General features: G+C 42.3%; 1 protein-coding gene across 7 annotated transcripts in view; it reads left to right on the top strand.

Moving 5' to 3' along the window:
* The first annotated feature begins 158 nt into the window (after positions 1 to 158).
* xkr4 (XK related 4) overlaps positions 159 to 20,212 on the top strand; it is a 251,394-nt gene continuing 231,340 nt past the window's right edge. For 2 of the 7 annotated variants that reach the window (XM_080194219.1, XM_080194218.1), the window contains exon 1: positions 159 to 879. In XM_080194219.1, coding sequence (XP_080050345.1) covers positions 215 to 879 — 665 coding nt within the window. In that variant the 5' untranslated portion in view covers positions 159 to 214. The remainder of the gene's footprint in view (positions 880 to 20,212) is intronic. The other 5 variants (XM_080194224.1, XM_080194225.1, XM_080194220.1 and 2 more) reach the window with 5 other exon arrangements.

Raw genomic sequence — 20,212 nt, 5'->3', positions numbered from 1 at the left:
CCCTCTTTCTTCTTTCCAGTGGGCAGGATCTCAGCAGCAGGGAGAGATAGCGGAAGTTTAGTGGTGTATAACCAGTCTCACATACCGGAAGTGGAGGTCGCCCTATTCACTGACAGCACCAGAGAGAGGGAGAGGTGAGAGAGGGAAGGAGAGAAAGACAGACAGAGAAAGAGAGAGAGAGAGTGGAAGAGGAAGAAGAGGATCAGGGAGTTTGATGGCTGCTAAGTCGGACGGGCTGTTAAAGATGAAGAAGAAGAGTGATGTGGCTTTCACTCCTTTGCAGAATTCGGAGCATTCGTGCTCCGGGCAGCTCCAGGACCCTGGACAGCAGCAGCAGCAGGAGGAGGACGAGCAGGAGCGGGAGAGGGTGAGCGCCCAGGCCGGCTCAGCAGAGCGCTCCTCCCGCTGCTGCTCGGGGCTGTGCCGGGGTCGCTGCCTCCGCTTCGCCCGGCACCAGAGGTACACCTTTTGGGATGGCCTGTGGATCGTGGCCGCGGTTGCCGTCTATTTCTCGGACGTGGGCACAGACGTGTGGCTGGCGGTGGACTACTACCTGCACTCCCGCTATTGGTGGTTCGGCTTGACCCTCTTCTTCGTGGTGCTGGGCTCCCTGGCCGTGCAGGTCTTCAGTTTCAGGTGGTTCATCCACGACTTCGGCGCCCCCGGCGGAGCGGCTGCCGGCAGCGCCAGCCCGGTGGACGGCAAGCTGCTGAGCAGCACCGGGGGAAGCGGCGAGACCGATGCCCGATCTCCACAACGGCAGCCTTCAACCACCAGGAGCAGGAACACCGGCAAAGGCAGCAAGGCATCTTCGTGCTCCTTCTGCGTCTGGCTCCTGCAGTCGATCATCCACATCCTTCAGCTGGGACAGCTCTGGAGGTAACCTGCACACACTGACACACACACACACACACAATGTGCCACGTCGCTGTAGCAGTAAGTATCGGGAAAGCAAAGCGCACAGCACCCCTCCAGTAACACAAACCCCTCCAGTAATACATAGCCCCTTCACTAACAAAAACCACCCCAATAACACAGACCGGAATCTGCTCAAATAGCTATTCCAACACTCCGGTCTAACCCCCCCATCCCTCCTTGTTTCCCTCTCTCCCCTCCACCAACACTTGTTCGGTTCACATCTGAAAGTGCGGGCAACATCTGAAATGTTGCAAATCTAGAAATGCTCAGATACTATGGATTTGTTGATATTCAGCCCCATTTTAGTTGAAATCCAGTGTATAAAACAAGCATTTTCAATAATGCTGTCAATGAGGTTTGTGATAGGTGTAGCTCTGCTGGTTGCTTTGTAAGAATACAATTCTGCACCATTGAAAGAATGTTGTCATACCTTTCGGGAAACCGGAAGTGTTCGCATGTAGCTTTCTGTGGAATATGCAGATAATGCATTCTGAAGCACGTTTCTTGCCGATGCGGGTCCTGAATCTGATCATTGTTCCGGCGGCAGAGTATTAGGGAGTTAACAAATATCTATTGTTGCAGCAAAGCCATCTCAAATATTCACCTGAATGAATTGTGCATATTAAAAACATCGCGCCCGCCATGACATGTGATTATTGTGCCCATCAGTTTAAACGTTTAAAGGTTTTTTTTGCGACACTTTCTCACTATGTAAGATAGAAACACACTGCCAATTTGATGCGGGTTTTAAATTACTGAAACCTTTGCGGATACTGTACTGATCACACTGGGTTGTAAACGGACCCGTGTCTTCCTACAGTTAATTGCGGTGCCGTTTTGGACAGCGAATAGATTATAGTGATACCAACTCCCCTATAATTAACCAGCACCACTGCTTGACTACTTATTATTGCTGAATAATTCAATTCGTTTACAGCCAACCAGTAATTTTGTGATTATGTTCGGTGTTAGGTTGGGCGTTGCACTTGGTGCGTCCAGTACATGTGCGAGAACAAATCAGCGCACTGCTTCAATATAAAAGAGTGCTTTGTGTTTACTTCGAAACCTGTCGCTTGTTATTCAACATTTATTTAAGAGTCAGAAGAACGCTGTCTCTTTTAGTTATAAACATATGTTACTAAAAGATGATTGTTGTTTAAAATATGTGCAATGTTGACAAGTCTGGATCAGCCGGGATCTGTTGGTTCAAGTATTTGAGTACAGAGGTTAAAGTTATTGTTCATAATTGAGAGTGTGGGTATAACATTCATTTCCAAGATCGCTAATGTTGATAGGTGACTAGTGTGTAACTGATATTAAATCACACCCTGGTACAGTTTACGACTTCGCTTTAAAGATCAGATAGGTTTGATTGAATTTGAGGCACTAAGTAATGCGATCAAATTAATTCCTCCACAAAGTGGGGATTTCTCCGAGGGGACTTCGAAGCTTTATAACATTTCATTGGAAGGAGTGAATAATGTTCTTGACTCCAGGTTTTCCGTGTTTCCTCTTATTCCAAACAGTAGCTGTGTGACAAGATTAAGCCAAGTTACAGAAAGCAACGTGACTAGAGACTAAAATGTATGAAACGAATCTGAATGTTTATCTTGGCTTATAGAAAACAATAATGTTGGGTCGGGTTTTAATAAATTTCCTAGGAGACAGCACTGCAATAAGTCACAATTCAACATTTCCGTTCTACACTTGATTTCTGCTTGTTCTTATACAAACTTTCTATTATAGATAGCAAGGCCCGAATATATCTACTGCTCACAGTTGCAAAATATATTTTAAACTTGCACATCAGAAGCTGAAAATATGTGTAAAATTTAATTTCGGTTTGAACAGCAAAAGCAGGGAATGAAAAGTGAGATGGCTTAAATCGGAATGGGAAATTCTGTAGTGCGACAGAGATATATCATTGGTAGCCTCATATTTCGCCATTGGCCTTTCACAAGTTTGCAGGAGCGCCGTTCAGAACAGCTTTGTGACTTGAGCTAATTTCACAAGTGAAAGCACATTAGTAAGGCACAGCTGTTCAGTTCTGTACTCCAGTTATTTCGTGGCCATTACTCAGGTTGTGTGTGAAAGTGATTTTTCACATCACACACCATTAGGTTATAATTGTATTGTGTGATGTAATTGTTGTCTACCAGTTATGACACGATCCACGGTTCTGTGGCACTGTTGATTAGTTGAGAAATGCAGCATAATTTATCGCCCGACGAGTAATATTTCTGGCAATACACCATTACAAAACCCCAAGGTAAAATTTGTTCCTCACCCCAGGCCGCAATCACGAACCAGTTTAATTTTAAAACCATTTTTTCATGCATTTTAAAATATATAGCCACATGTCTAAAATGCAATCGGAGACTGATACTTTAAGTAATGTGTCCCAAGTAATAAGTGTCCCCCCTCCGCCCCCCATACTTTGATTAAATGCCGTCAGTTAAGAATGGGGACTGTACTGACAGATTGAAAATATTTTTTAATTCAATAGCGTGAATCATCCCTTGAATGTTCCCTGTAAGTTAAATAGACGAATAACATAAACTGCCCTATAACTTAATATTCTTTAGATTATTATATTCGTAAAGTGCTTTCAGTTGCCAGTACCATAGATTGCTACGTCAGATAACTAAATGCATGATCCAGATATAAAATCCTACTGTAACAATGCAGTTTGAATAAAAATCTCAATGCAAGGGAAATGCCGCTTAATGCTCCAGATTTTAAGACACATTGAATTTAGTCAATCTGCAGACACTTATTGAGTAATACAGCGCAGAAAAGGCCCTTCAGCCCATCCAGTCTGCATCAACAATAACTTATATTCAAGTCATATTTATTCCATTTTCCAGCATTTGTCCCATATCCTTAAATGTTATGACATTTCAAGTGTTCATTTAAATACTTTTTAAAGACAAGATTTTGAGCCTCCAACACTCTACCAGGCAGTGCATTCAAGATTTCCACCACTCTCTGAGTGAAAGTTCTTTTTCTCAAATCCACTCTGAATCTCCTGCCCCTCACTCTTAAATCATGCCCCATCGTGTTCGACCCCTCAACAAAGGGAAATAGCAGCTTTATCTTCACCCTGTCTATACCCCTCATAATCTTATGCACCTCAATCTTATTTCTCCTCAGCTTTCTCTGTTTTAAAGAAAACAACGTAAGGAAATCCAGTTTCTCCTTATAGTTGAAATATTCTATCCTAGGCAACATCCTGGTGAATCCCTTCTAGTGAAAATACATCCTCCCTATAGTGAGGTGACCAGAACTTCACACAGTACCCCAGCTGTGGCCTAACCATCATTCTGTATAACTCCAACATTAGCTCGCTACTTTTATCTGCTATGTCATGACTGATAAAAGCAAATGTCCCATATGCTTTCTTAACTATCCTATTCACCTGCTCTGTCACCTTTAGGAATTTGTGAATAACTACCCTAAGATCCATCTGTTCCTCTGAGCTTCTTAGTGTCCTGCATTGATTAAATACACAGCTGTCTTGTTACTTGTTCCAAACTGCATCCCTTGTACTTATTAGGGTTAAATACCATCTGCCACTGCTCTGCCCCTCTGACTAACCCATTTATATCTTTCTGTAACCAATAACTTTCTTCTTCACTATTAACCATCCTCCTAATCTCAGAGTCTTCTGAAAACTTGCTGATCATTTCCCTGACATTATCATTCATATCATTTGTGTATGTAACAAACAATAAGGGTCCTAGCACTGAACTTTGTAGTATGCCACTGGACACCAGACTCCAGTCACTAAAATAGTCTTTTATCACTGCACCTTGTGCCCTTTTACTAAGCCAGGTATGGACCCATCTCACCAAGTTTCTCATATGCTGCAACCTTCTCAATCAATCTCCCATCTGGGATCTTGTCAAAGGTTTTGCTAAAATCCATATAAACTACATCAACTGAACTTCCCTCATCCACACACTCGATTATGTTTTCAAAAGATTCTTTCAAATTTGTTAGGCAGAATCTCCCCCCTGACAAAGGCATGTTGACTATCTGTAATTAACGCATTCCTTTCCAAGAAGAAATTAATTCTGTCCTTCAGAATTTTCTCCAATAGTTTCCCTACCACTGATGTGATACTAAACAGTCTGTAATTTCTTGGTTTATCTTTACCGTCCTTCTAGAAAAGTGGAACCACATTAGCTATCCTCCAATCCTCTGGCACTTCCCCCACAATGTGGAGATGCCGACGTTGGACCGGGGTAAACACAGTAAAAAGCCTTACAACACCAGGTTAAAGTCCAACAGGTTTATTTGGTAGCAAATGCCACTAGCTTTCAGAGCGCTGCTTCTTCGTCAGGTAAGTGGGAGGTTTGTTCACAAACAGGACATATAAAGGCACAAATTTAATTTATAGAATAATGATTGAAATGCGAGTCTTTACAGCTAATCAAGTCTTAAAGGTACAGACAATGTAAGTGGAAAAAGCATTAAGCACAAGTTAAAGAGATGTGTATTGTCTCCAGACAGGACAGTTAGTGAGATTTTGCAAGTCCAGGCAAGTCATGGGGGTTACAGATAGTGTGACATGAACCCAAGATCCCAGTTGAGACTGTCCTCATGTGTGAGGAACTTGGCCATCAATCTTCACTTAGCGCCTCTGCTCTGTCACGTGCCGTGAAAGCCACCTTGGAGAACACTTACCCAAAGATCAGAGCCCAAATGCCCATGACCGCTGAAATGTTCCCCAACAGGAAGAGAACAGTCTTGCCTGGTGATTGTTGAGCAGTGTTCATTCATTCATTATCGTAGCATCTGCAATGTACCATGTCTTGGGACATCCTTTCCTGCAACATATCAGGTACACAACATTGGCCGAGTTGCAAGAGTATTTACCATGTACCTGGTGTTCTCATGTGAGCATGAGATGGCATCCATGTTGGTGATCTGGCATGTATTGCAAAGGTTGCTGTGGCAGGGTTATGTGGTGTCGTGGTCGCTGTTCTCCTGAAGGCTGCGGACAGTGGTCTGTTTGAGGTTGTTCGGTTGTTTGAAGACAAGAAGTGGGGGTGTGGGGATGGCCTTGGCGAGATGCCCGTCTTCATCAATGACACATTGAAGGCTCTGGAGGAGATGTTGTAGCTTCTCCACACTGGGTAAGTACTGGATGACGAAGGGTACTCTGTCCACTGTGTCCCGTGTTTGTCTTCTGAGGAGGTCGGTGCAGTTTTTGGCTGTGGCGCGTCGGAACTATCGATCGATGAGTTGAGCGCCATATCTTGTTCTTATGAGGGCATCTTTCAGTGCCTGGAGGTATCTGTTGTGATCCTCCTCATCTGAGCAGATCCTATATATACGGAGGGCTTGTCTGTAGGAGATGGCTTCTTTAACGTGATTAGGGTGGCTCAATTTTTAATTTTCAATTAGGGGCTCAACTTTTGCTCCACTACCAAAACAGTCCCCATCAGTCGCGCAGTAGACACAGAGGAATCCATCAGGCGAATGAGGCTGCCAGAGTTCTTCTACAAACCTCAAGAGGCCAACAGCGAATGAATAGCTGACAGAGTGATCTGCAGTGCAGCAACTGAAGAGTAAAGAGTCAAATTGGACTCCTCTGGAAGGCCACTGCCATCGACTGGACATGTATACCCAAGCCATCAGGAGGTGCATCAACACCAAATTCATCAGCCGCACTCACAAGACAGCCCCGAACATCACCCAAGCACAGCACTACTCCATCCCCGCTCTCAAGATCAACGCAACATTGTCATCAAACTAGCAGACAAAGGAGGGGTCATCGTCATACTGAACAGTACAGATTACTGCAAAGAAGTGTATTGACAACTGAACAACAAGGAACGGTATAGACGGTTACCCGCAGATCTGACCAAAGAACACACCCATCAATTCGATACTCTGATCAAGACCTTTCATCCGGACCTTCAGAGCACCCTCCGTGCTCTCATCCCACATACTCCCCGCATTGGAGATCTCTACTGCCTCCCAAAGATACACAAGGCAAACACACCTGGCTGTCCCATCATATTGGGCAATGGGACTCTGTATGAGAACTTCTCCGGCTACGTCGAGGGCATCCTGAAACCCATTGTACAAAGAGCCTCCAGCTTTTGTCGCAACACTACGGACTTCCTACAGAAACTCACCACACATGGAGCAGTGGAACCAGGAGCACTCCTCGTCACAATGGATGTTGCGGCGCTCTACACCAGCATCCCCCACGACGGTGGCATTGCTGTAACTGCCTCAGTACTCAACGCCGACAACTGCCAGTTTCCAGATGCAATTTTACAACTCATTTGATTCATCCTGGACCAAAATGTCTTCACCTTTAACAACCAGTTCTTCATCCAGACACAAGGAACTGTCACGGGCACCAAATTCGCTCCTCAATATGCCAACATCTTCGTGCACAGGCTCGAACAAGACTTCTTCACCACACAGGACCTTAAACCAATGCTATACACTAGATATATTGATGGCATTTTCTTCCTTTGGACTCATGGTGAATAATCACTGAAACAACTATATGATGACATCAACAAGGTCCATTCCATCATGGACTACTCTCCAAAATCGGCTGCATTCTTGGACACATGCATCTCCATTAACGATGGTCACCTCAGCACCTCACTGTACCACAAGCCCACAGATAACCTCATGATGCTCCACTTCTCCAGCTTCCACCCTAAACACGTTAAAGAGCCCATCCCCTATGGACAAGCTCTCCGTAGACACAGGATCTGCTCAGATGAGGAGGATCACAACAGACACCTCCAGACGCTGAAAGATGCCCTCATAAGAACAGGATATGGCGCTCAACTCATTGGTCAATAGTTCTGATGCTCCACAGCCAAAAACCGCACCGACCTCCTTAGAAGACAAACACGGGACACAGTGGACAGAGTACCCTTCATCTTTCAGTACTTCCCCAGAGCAGAGAAGCTACAACATCTCCTCTGGAGCCTTTAACATGTCATTGATGAAGACGAACATCTCACCAAGGCCATCCCCACATCCCCACCTCTTGCCTTCAAACAACTGAACAACCTCAAACAGATCATTGTCCACAGCAAACTACCCAGCCTTCAGGAGAATAGTGACCACGACACCACACAACCCTGCCACAGCAACCTCTGCAAAACATGCCGGATCATTGACACGGATGCCATTATCTCACATGAGAACACCATCCACCAGGTACACAGTACATACTCTTGCAACTCAGCCAACATTGTCTACCTAATGTGCTGCAGGAAAGGATATCCCAAGGCACGGTATATTGGGGAGACCATGCAGAAGCTACGACAATGGATGACTGAACACCGCTCAACAAACACCAGGCAAGATTGTTCTCTTCCTCTTGGGGAACATTTCAGCGGTCATGGACATTCGGCCTCTGATCTTCGGGTAAGCATTCTCCAAGGTGGCTTTCATGACATACGACAGCGCAGGGTCGCTGAGCAAAGACTGATAGCCAAGTTCCACACACATGAGGACGGCCTCAACCGGGATCTTGGGTTCATGTCACACTGTTTGTAACCCCCATGACTTGCCTGGACTTGCAAAATCTCACTAACTGTCTTGTCTGGAGACAATGCACATCTCTTTAACTTGTGCTTAAGGCTCTCTCCGCTTACATTGTCTGTGCTTTGAAGACTTGATTAGCTGTAAAGACTCGCATTTCAATCATTATTCTGTAAATTGAGTTTGTGCCTTTATATGCCCTGTTTGTGAACAGAACTCCCTCTCACCCAACGAAGGAACAGCGCTCCGAAAGTTAGTGGCATTTGCTACCAAATAAACCTGTTGGACTTTAACTTGGTGTTGTAAGACTTCTTACTGTACTTCCCCCATGGCCAGAGAGGAATTACAGATTGGTGTCAGAGCCCTGCCATTTCCTGCCTCACCTCCCACAGTCGCTTGGGATGCAATTCATCCCAACCTAGGGACTTGTCCACTTTTAAGTATGTCAGAGTCTCCACTACCTCCTCATTCCCTACGTCAAACTGTGAAGTTCCTCATTGACCCTTTTCCTGAATTCTATATCTACATTTTCCTTTTAGTGAAGACCAATAAGAAGTATTCGTTTATCATCCCTCCAATGCCCTGTGGCTTCACACACAGATTGCCTCCTTCCTCTCTAATGGGCTCTACTTTTTCCTTGGTTAACCCCTTCCTCTTAATGTATTTATAAACTATTTTAGGATTCTCCCTAATCTTGTTTGTAAGTCTTTATTCCTGCCCTCTTTTTGTTCTTAATTGCTTTCTTAAGTTCCCGCTTGCACTTCCTATATTCCTCAAGGGCAGTAGCTGAGTTGCTCCTTTTGGACTTGCTGAAAGTCTTTCTCCTCTTCCTTATCCATTCCTGAATTGTCCTAGACATCCAGAGTTCCCTGAACTTACTGCTCCTACGTTGCCCCCTGTAGGGAATATGTTCTGCTTTAGACTTTCCTGCAAGGAGCTGTTCCCAGTCAACTTTGGCCAGCTCCTGCCTTATTTGAATTGCAGATGAAAGAAAATAATATGCCCTTAAAATTTAATGATTTTTGTGTGAAATGTTTTCGTGACTGCTTTTATTAGATCAAATTACTGATTAAATGTGCTGCGGTACAACAATTTTGAACTGTTTGGGAGGAATAAATTTTAAACAAATCAGTATTCAACCCTGTGAAATTCCAGATCTTCCATACAATGTCTGATAACTATTAAACTATAATTATACAGCAGGGTGTAAGTGCTCATTACACTTAATCCAGTCTTACTGAGATATTGCTACACTTCTTTATCAATGCCACGTCTGACCACTTAAAGAACATAATATAAATTCTCATCTTGCACGCATAACATTTAGACAACAAAACTAGGTAAACATTTTAACAAAAGCAGAATAAGATGATTATGCAGATGCATGCAGAAAGATGCCATGATGCTTTGGTTCTTCAGTGGTCTGCCCCCTCGATTTATTTTATACTCTGAAGTAGGTTTACCAGTTGTCTGCTTGGACAGAAAGGATACCCACTTAAAATGTGCCTGGTGATGGTGCTTTGCATCACATTGCACAGTAATGGTATCTGAATCTGCAGGAGAGACTGGGTGCAGAGCACAGAGTCTCTTTAAAAGATTCCAAGGAGCAGCAGATGAACAGTGATGGGGCCAAGACACTAGCAGAACTACACAACATGGCTTAGGATATCCTCATTATTGTGCCGTTCACTTTGATTCCACCAGTTCACCTATATGACAAACTCATTCAAAAAAGCCATTTAACTCTGAAATGACACCGACACTAAAGACTCCTGCAAACAAAAAAGCATCCCCTTTACAACCTCTCTATCTCCCCTTCACAACCCCCACCACTACTGTGGCGTGATTTTATGTCTTACTATTCAACGCAAGTGAAGAGTTTCTCTACTGGACAGAAAGAAATGGGCAACATAGAAAAATGGTCAAAAGAAATCATATTTTTACATCACTCAGAAATAAAACAGAAACATACCAATGTAAAATTGTGCCAGACACCCATATGCAAACTCCTGTATATCTAAAAATCTTTAGTCTTCCGAGCATTTCTGTATCACACCATTTCTGTAATAGAAGCAGACTGCACTGTCACCTGATATGCACGTTATCTCAATCTGGGAGCTCACCAAAGACTGTTTCATCTCCACCTGAGTGTCGCACTCAGCCATCAATGGATGTGAAGTACAGACCAAGGGTGGGGAGAACAATGAGTAGCGGAAGTGCTTTGAGCTGAATGTTCTCTTTCACCATCACTCCTCTCATGGCCAGCTCACACGTTGCTGCTAACAGTGAGCTGGAAAGTACTTTGTTGAAAATCATTGGGATGTTGAATGGCCAAGGCCAGGGTAAAACTTATACTATTTAAGGTGATGTTCCTAATGTGCAAACTATTAATGAGGGGTGCATGCATTCTCTTGGCTGCAGCATTTATTGCTGAATGAAGTAGGCCATTCCTTTCATGATGAAGAGGTCTTCACAAAGGCCCATGATACAATATCACTCACACTTGAGACAGATTCCTCCCATCTCCCTTCAAGCACAGTGCAGCTGGAATGCCTGCTGGATATTGCATATTCTTTGCTGCTGCTCCAAAAGTATCCAGTTCACCAGCGACCCTGAGGATCAGTCACTGTGTTGTATGCAGTTCAGCAGAGTTTGGAGCATCTTGCATGTCTCTGATGCAAACTTTCTCCTCCTGTCCCTGTTGCCACCACCTGCTCATTTGTGAACTGTGAATCAGCAGATCAAAACCCATCAATGTCTTACTGGTTTCTCCAAAGCAAGGTCTGAGTTTGTTCATGGTCTGCATTAATCCTGTGAAACTGCCATTACAAAGGGCGGGACCTCCTCTGAGGGGTAATTGACCTCCTGAACCACCTGTGGGTTGTTTGAAGGCCCAGTATAAAGACCTGGATTAGATCTGTCAATATAATGTTTTAAATGATCATTGTGCACATAATTAAATCTCACTCACTCCTGACATCAAGTTAACATGAGCGAACACTGTATGCTATATGACTGTCTGATATTCAATTCTGTAACAAAGTAAATTGGAGACCTCCATCTCTCCATTTGCTCAGGTCAAGAATGCTGAGACTCCACTGAGGTCCAGCACATCCTCCTCAACAGCTATGAGTTGTGCAAATGGTTGGCAGATCACCTCCAGCTCTCTGCCTCTCCCAGCAAGGAGGGAAAGATTAGACCAACAAGTGAGAGTGAAGGCATGTAATAAACAAATGAACGGAAAGCATTTGTTAGAGAAGGCTATGAGGCTGTGGCATGATATTTCTTAAGGAAGAAGGTGAGTGTCAGTGATGAATGGACAAATGAAGACTTGGGGGAGTGCACAGACAGAGAGGGATAGGTCTTTCTATCTGCAACGTAAATTGGCGAGAGGACTGATTTGCTAGAGAAGGTAGGGTAGGGGGTTGGGATGATATCAATATGAGAATGTGGAAATGTCACGGTGCTCAGCTTTCTTGTCCTGTAACTATCATTAAATTGCTTTTCATATTGAACCATTGAGCAAGGCAGCAAACTTCTGTTGTTCACCTTATGTGCAAAGACATGCTACTACTACTTGGTTTCAACTGCAGGCTTCTTCCTCCTGTCAATATGAAAGAGTATCTCCCTGTAGGCCCTTATACTCTTGTGGCACATCCTAGGATTCAGATTTAAATGAGGAACAATCTCTTATCATAGCGATAACTCCTTCAATTCTGCATTGTTTCATCAAAGGGTATGTTTGTGTGGAGTGTTCCTTTAAACTCCGGAATTGAAATCACCTTTTATGGATCATCATCGCCTCCTGCTTACACTAATTGGCCAGGAAATACGATACGGTGTTGCAGTGGCTGTTTTGGCACACCACTGACAGATACAGCCCTACTTCCAGGCTTCCCGTGTGCTATCACACTCCCTGCTCCCGTTGTGTCACAAAGTTAAAATCCAGCCAATGTTTCAGGTCATCAACCAACTATAAGACATTAACAAAACCTGTAGCTTTGGTTTAGTAATTGATGGCTTGCTTTCAAAAAGGCCTGACAAGTTTACATAGATTGAATTGGAAGTGTTTGACTTGAGTTGATGTATATCTTCATTTTTGCCACTAGAGGTACTTTTATCCTCACTGAGCTCATTCTTACTTAATAAGTTTAAGGTTTATTTATTAGTACCACAGGTAGGCTTACATTATTACAGTGAAGTTACTGTGAAAATCCCCCGACCTCCACAATCTGGCGCTTGTTTGGGTAGTGGTTAGGGTTGCTACTATGACCTCCTCGCACATTAGGCGTAGACTAAAATCATGAATAGGTCACTGAGACAGTGGGACGGCGGCACGGGCTCGTTGGGCCGAAGGGCCTGTTTCCCGTGCTGTGTTGTTCTTTGTTCTTTGTTCTTTGACCTTTTCTTCATCACTATTGTTGACTCTATACACCTTCCATTTTTGTTATATGGTCTAGTAGGATAGAGCCCAGAGCAATACAGTTGATCACTTTTAGATAAATAGTGATGCCCCTTTTTTTATCTTAAACTGTTTCCCTTTTTATAAGGACACATATATTTTTTCACTGGAGAAAAAGAAATCTGCTCTGTCTAAAAAGCTGGAGCAATTTTTAAAAAGCTGGTTGTGCAATATTATACACTATAATTGGCTTTTGAATCATCTTTTGGACAAATAAACCTAATATCTCATAAACTAACCAGAGTTGTAATTCATTCTATTTCTATTGTATACCTTCAATTTTCTGCTAAAGACTATTAATAAACACTTTGGAATGAAGGAAGGAAGAGGAAAAAAAAGTTGGATAAACTATATGGTTCAAAATATATGTGAATTGAAAACCATGGATTGATAGCAGAATCTATAATTACATTGTTGAAAAAGCTATTGGGGGCTTATAGCGAAATGCCAGAAATAAAAATATGAACTAACTCTATAGCAGATTAATTTGTTTAATACAATATAATAAATGGAACAACACAGTGGAAATACATTCACAAGATCATAATTAGATGGTAGCAAAATGCTTTCAAAATTAGTTTTAGTGAATTTTCTTTTTAAGTATATGCTTTATTAGAAATCTATGTGACTACATGTATTAGTAGGAAGAGATAGCAGTCTAAAATTACTAGTGACTAAGAACAAATTGTGGCTTTGTACATCCTTCAGTGCTCTTAAGTATATGATAGTTAAATGCACCATGAATTATATATGTGTATAAATGTTCACTTTGTTGACTTTTTGTTGTGGTACTCAAAAGATGGATCTGGTTTGTAAATAATGAATTGTACATCTTTTATAATAAGGTTAAGATTGTATAATATTGTGCATGGTTAATAGATATGTCAAGAAGAATTGATTTTCTGTTCCCTGTATTATAAATTAAACTGCTCAAGTAGGTAGTTACTTATCTTTTAATTAAAATCATCCCTTGCTGATCACCAAAATGAACTCCAGATTTAGAATTAGAACTCAATAAAGTGCAACTCCTTGTGTAAATGTGTAAATGAGATTTGGAAATCACATTTTCACAGCAAGGTGGTGAAGAACAAGTATGAAATATGCTCATTTGTTAATTTATCACATCAGTTCTCAGTTGATTGGATAGACCACTTGTCATGACAAAGAGAGGTGAGAAAAATAAAAGCACAGAGTTTGGTTAAAAAAAGAGCTACAGTTCTCCAACCTTATCCATGGCTGGGATTCTCCAGTCCCGCTGCTGTGAATGGAGTTTTGGCTGAGCACCAAATCTCCGCTCTTGTTCGTACAAAATCAGAGAATTCCAGCCAACATTCGTCAAATTGTTAAGGAGGTCTGATATTGTGAATATAACATGCAATGATATTTTCACAATGTGATAATATCCCTTTGGATGTATTATGCCACTACTTTAAATATTTGTGTAACATAAGGAAAGCTTTGACAGCTAAATGTCAGAGCTGACAAAACTGATAATCTTAGGCGCAGTCTTTCACCTGAAGTGTAAGATTGGTTCAAATTCCAGCTTCAGCTGACCTTTACACACAGGCACCATGCCATGGGCACTGTAATGATACACTGCTAGGCTAAATGGAGCAAGCTGGCAGACCTACCACATTGCTTCTAATAATTGAATCAAGAGTAGCATTCATGTTGGATTATGAATGGATTTCATTTGACATTTTTTCCTCCCATTTATGTTGTGCACTCACAGGAATAGAAAAATATATATTCATTGCTCATTTTTAGTGCTGTCATAGAAAGTACGACTGAGGAACCAATTATTAAATAACTGTAATAGTGATTCTGCATCACCATAAGACTGGCCTGCCAGAAAAGCCTCTTGTCACTTTCGAGGAACATGGAGAAGGCTGGCTGCAAGTAAGCAGAAGGGATTGTACAGAGTTCCCTCTCTCCAGAGCCAATGCTCATCACTCTTCCATGCTGCAGACCAAGGCACAGCCACTGCTGCCCCCATATCTGTTTGCAGACTCTCTGCCCTCCTTGTCAAGCTGCAACATCATTCATTGCTAAATCCAGGAACTCATCATAACACTTCAATAAACATCCTGAGTGCTTCCAATGAATGGCAGAAGTTCTTACAAATTACTTTCCCCTTCATTTGGTTGCCTCATTGCCTAAACACCGTGCTGGGCCCCACTTGTAGCTCATTGTTTGTTGTTTGTAGAGTGACAGAGAACTTCATTGTCTGAACCTGCACAAAATGAGATATCCTGGTGCTGCATCAGCTGATTGGACTGTGTGACATCAGGACACTGCAGCCTGAGGCACGGAAGCTAACTCCATGAAGTTAGCAGCCTCTGCACATGGCAAGGGACTGCTTTGCTACTAGTAAAAAGCTGGAGAGCTGATGAAATTGCCCCGAATTGGGGTGTTAATTGCACAAATTGGCTGCCTGCCTCCATGGTGCCAGCAGTCAATCCACTTCCCTGCTCGCCCAAGGGATGCTTCTCCAGCTGCACGAATTGGGGAGTCACCTAACACAATGCCCTCCATTTTACTGCTGCTCCTCCAAACCCACTACACAGACTTGGAAAATTCACCCTTGTATATATGTATTTTAAAACTCTTGATTTCCCCAGAATTGTGTGTCCTGTGAGTATTCAGTGAGAAATAAACTTTAACTTGCAACATCTTACAAATACTATTTGAGGTGGGTGGCACAGTGATACAGTGATTCACACTGCTACCTCACAGAACCAAGGATCTAGATTCAATTCTGGCCTTGGGTGACTAATCTGTGTGAAGTTTACACATTCTCCCCCTGTCTGTGCCCGTTTCCTACAGGTGCTCTGGTTTTCTCTCACAATCCAAAGATGAGCATGTTAGGTGGATTGGCCATGCTAAATTGCCCCTTAGTGTTGAATGTTGTGCAGGTTAGGTGGATTAGCTATGGTAAATGAGTGAGGATATGGGGGAGACGAGTGGACCTGGGTAAGATGCTGTTCGGAGTGTTGATGCAGACTCAATGGGTTGAATGACCTCTTTTGCACTGTAGGGATTCAATGGCTCTATTTGTGTTAGCAGTAATTTTTATTGAGAAAAGAGAGGACTGGCTCAGTCACATGAATGTCACATTAATATGGGGATATGTCTCCACACTGGTAAGGCTCAGGATTAGATTTTCATTATTGAGGACGGTTGCTTAAGTTGGGAAATTTCCCAACATAGTATATGCACTTTGATTTAAAGGGCCCAGTAGACTGAATCTTTGATCCGGGGAGATGGGGGCAGGATACAGTCAGCTTGCCCTCCCTGGAAGCAGGTCATAGGTGGCCAAGGGGCAAGCAAGAGCGAATATGGACTGATTAGAAGGCCCATTTCAGTTCTCTAGAACTTCTTCAAGGCCTTGGAACAGCAAAAATGGGGTCCATGTGAACTCCATTCTAAATTCAAATGGCGTTGCTGGGTTTGGATTTCCCACCCAGGTGAATTACGCCCCCCACCACCCCCACCCCCCCAACCTCCACCACCCCCCCCACCTCCACCCTCCCCCACCCACCTCCACACCTCCCCCCCCCCCACCTCCACCCTCCCTCACCCACCTCCACACCTCCTCCTCTCCCCCCCAACCAAGCACCACCACCACTGCCAGCAAAAGGCAAACTCAACCAGTGGATACAACAATTTTTGTTGGACTGTGTGAATGTGGTCACTGTTAATAGGCAATTATCAAATCCGACATTCTGGAATCCCTCAAGTGAGTACTTTAGGGCCCCTTTTATTTGTGGCTTATATAATGACATTATTGGCCAGATTCAGCATAGTACAGTTTTGAAATATGCAGCTGGTATTAAAATTTATTTGGAATTTAAGAAAAATAAGCCCGGCTTCTCGAACATACTTCTACAGAGTGAACTGTCTACTATTGTGCAGTGGCCCAAGGCATGGCAATTTAAATTTAATGTGGCAAAGTGTTCAGTTCTCCATTTCAGCCTCAATAATCCTAATTCACATGGATGGCCACTCTTTAGCACATTCAACCATTGAAACGGATTTGGATGTGACTGTTGTAAGTAACCTGAAGTTTATGAATCATGTGGCTCAGACAGTACAGCAGGCAGCAAATATTTTACAAATGCAGTATTAACAACAAATTTGAGTCAGGATGTCAGCGTTTATCTTAAACTCTGTAAGAAGCTAGTGCGCCCACATCTGGAATATGCGTCCATAGTTCGGAATCCACACTTTCAAAGAGCTTTACAACTTCTAATGAGCATGCAAAGACATACTACCAGGAAAATGGAAGGTGTAAGAGGAATACCTCATGAGGAGCATTGAAGAATTCTTGGTTTACAATCTTTAGAGAAGGCTGATTTTGATTTAGTTGAAATTTGATAGGTGGCCTCACTACCTTTAAGCCTGAAAAGTTCTTTACTCACAATTACGGTATTTTGCATAGCTTGTACAAACTACAAAAAATTGGTTTATATCTCGGTATTCATAAAAAACACATAAAATTGCTGATACTTGGAATGCTTTGCCTGATTTTGCTATCGATGCTGAAAACATAATGACTTTCAGAAGACCTGTTTGAAATAAAGTGTGATTTCTCAGTAAGTGTTGTTTAATGTTGTTGCTGTTCTTGTTTTTAATACCGTGCATATGACCTTTACATTGTCTGGATATAAAGATAAATAAATCAATAGAAAATTGGAACTGCCGGAAACGTGGGAGAGAAGTTTTCAGCATCTGGATCCAACCTACCTTTTTTCTGATTCTGCAAAAATCCTGCCTGTAGTTTGTAAATCCAGCTGGTGGTAATTGCTGTACCCAATTTGTTGCCTTTGTTACATCAGTGATGCAGTGTTGAACTGAATATTGGTTTATTTGAGTGATGTCTTGTGTTGGTGCGTTAAAGCATTCCACAACATCAAGGATGAGTGCAAATTTACTTCTGCTGAGATTGCTAAAGTTCCTGGTTCCTGGTGTCCAGCAGTTTGCAGCTCTTCCCCCTTCAAAATGCATAGCAGTGGTCAATAGAACAATCTCTATGCTCCAAATTCACCAAAAACTTCACCTTGGTTATTGGAAGTTTATCTGGTCTCCCAGTGTTCTCTTGCTAGATTTAAATAAGGAAAAAGTAACTTATTTATTAAATTTACATGTTGATTGTTGTTTGATAAATAGTGAAAAAAATGTTAACACCGAGTGTCTGGATTAATGTGTATTAGAAATATTAACTCTCTTGTAGTTTAAGAATGTGGCCAAAGTTAGTGCCTATTAAATGAATTACTAATCATTAATACACAATTAATACATCTGCTGACTCTAAAATGCAGAGCAAATTAACTTCATTAAGGGGAATTTAATGGAGGTATTCAAAATTATGATGTATTTTGAGACAGTAGATCAGAAGAAATGGTTTTACAGACTGTAATGTTGCTAACTAGAAGACACTGATTTTTAGGTTGTCCAAAAATCCAAGGAGATTTGAGGAGAATATTCTTTATCCAGTGCGTTATTACAACTGCCCAAAAGGCTCTTTGAAGCAGATTCAATAATAACTTTCTGATGAAAATGGAAGCATACTTGAAAGGGAGAAATTTGTGGGGCTTTGGGGAAAGGACAGGGACATGTGATTAATTGACTTGCTCTTCAAAAGAGCTAAAAAAATCATGATGGGCAAAATGGGTGCCTCTTGGGTTGCTTGAATCTATTAAAACTGATTGCCTGGAGTCATTACTGAAAAGCACAAACTTCCCAAAATGTAATCTGAACTGCCGGCATGTTCAATGTTTTCACAATTTTCAGACTGGATATGTTGAGAATTATTATCAATTCTCTGCACTCCTAACTGCTTCTGCAACCTCAGCTTTTAAAATTAGTAGTTTTTGGCATTATACTCATTATTGTTAGGGATGTTGATTCAGGGAAATAAGACATTTTTCACAACCAGTGTTGGATAGTGTGTCCCTTGGTCAACCACTGTTGGCATAGCGCATTCCTTAGTCAAACATTGTGAGCGTGGCACATTCCTTAGTCAACCACTGCTGGCATGGTTCTTACCCTGGTCAACCAGTCTTGGCATGGTGCATTCGTCAGTAAGTTCAACATGATTTAAGTGCAATAAAACTTTCTTCACTCTACATCGATGAAGTATACCAACTTACACTCAGGAGAAGAACTCTACTGGATCAATGTGAAATTTTTGACTGACCACACCAAACATTCTGTGGTCTCATTAAGAAAAATTCACAACATGTGCCAGTTTGCTCAAAATTTTTTTGCTTTTTTTTGTTTTAAGTGCACATACACTGGGAACTAAATTCAGATTTGTTATAACTCGATTATGGTTGAATGCTTACATCCAATAGAATGAGAATTAATCCTATCAGCGATCGATTTCAATAATTAGTCATTAGTTGTGTAAATGATGTATCATATGATTACCACAATGATAGAAATTGCTGGACTAAAAAGGATTATTTAGTTCACATCTATGTTCCTATTAGGTTTGGCCTAAATTGGAACCTGGGCCCTGAGGTGAAAATATAGCCTATAAACTCCTGCACTGCCTGTTTCCTAACTCCTGACAGATCAATTTGTTATTTTTCTGACATATGGCTTTGAGCATTGTCAACACGGAATAAATACAAGGTGTGAGATTTTCAGTTATAATGCGTAGACTTAGGCTGGCCAATCACACTGAAAGCTAAACATGAATAAAAGTGCTACTGAACTTGCCCAAATGGGAACATCTTGTTTTCCTCCTGACAGGGAGAGAGAGCTGTCCCTTGTGACTGCTCTTTGTAACCTTTTGTAGCCAATTTAAAAATGCACTGGTGAAGCACTCTTGGGGATGATCCACTGTTGGCTGCAGCTCTATGTGACACAATGAGAACAGAAAAATCAGGCGGGGCACATTTTTATCTCATCTATATGTGGAAGCAGGAAATTTAGAATCTTCTTCAATATCATGCCTAAGACTTTCAGTTTGAAGATTTTTTCAACGTTGTTGTTAACCCGAAGCTTACTGTCCGTGTGAGGTGTATGGGGTGTCAGGGAGGTGTAGTACCTTTGGTGGGGGAACATGTCGCATCCTTTTCAGGGCGGTTTCTGCTCCCTTGGCCCCCACCTGGCACTCAGCTCTCACCTGTGGCTCCCCATTGCTGTTTACATGCGACAGCGGCCATACCCCGGGCAACGGCTTCGACAAGCCAGCTAAACCAGGTGAGGGTAACCGAAGGGTCTCAACCCTCGGTGAGATAGGGAGATGTCTATCCCAGCAGGTGAATACAGACTCCGGCAGATTGAGCGGAT

Source organism: Carcharhinus amblyrhynchos, chromosome 8 (assembly GCF_965287045.1).
Source record: "Carcharhinus amblyrhynchos chromosome 8, sCarAmb.v2.hapA, whole genome shotgun sequence".
In the NCBI taxonomy this organism is placed as follows: domain Eukaryota; kingdom Metazoa; phylum Chordata; class Chondrichthyes; order Carcharhiniformes; family Carcharhinidae; genus Carcharhinus; species Carcharhinus amblyrhynchos.
Note: the sequence above shows the minus strand (reverse complement) of the source record. Positions and strands in the feature narration are given on the sequence as shown.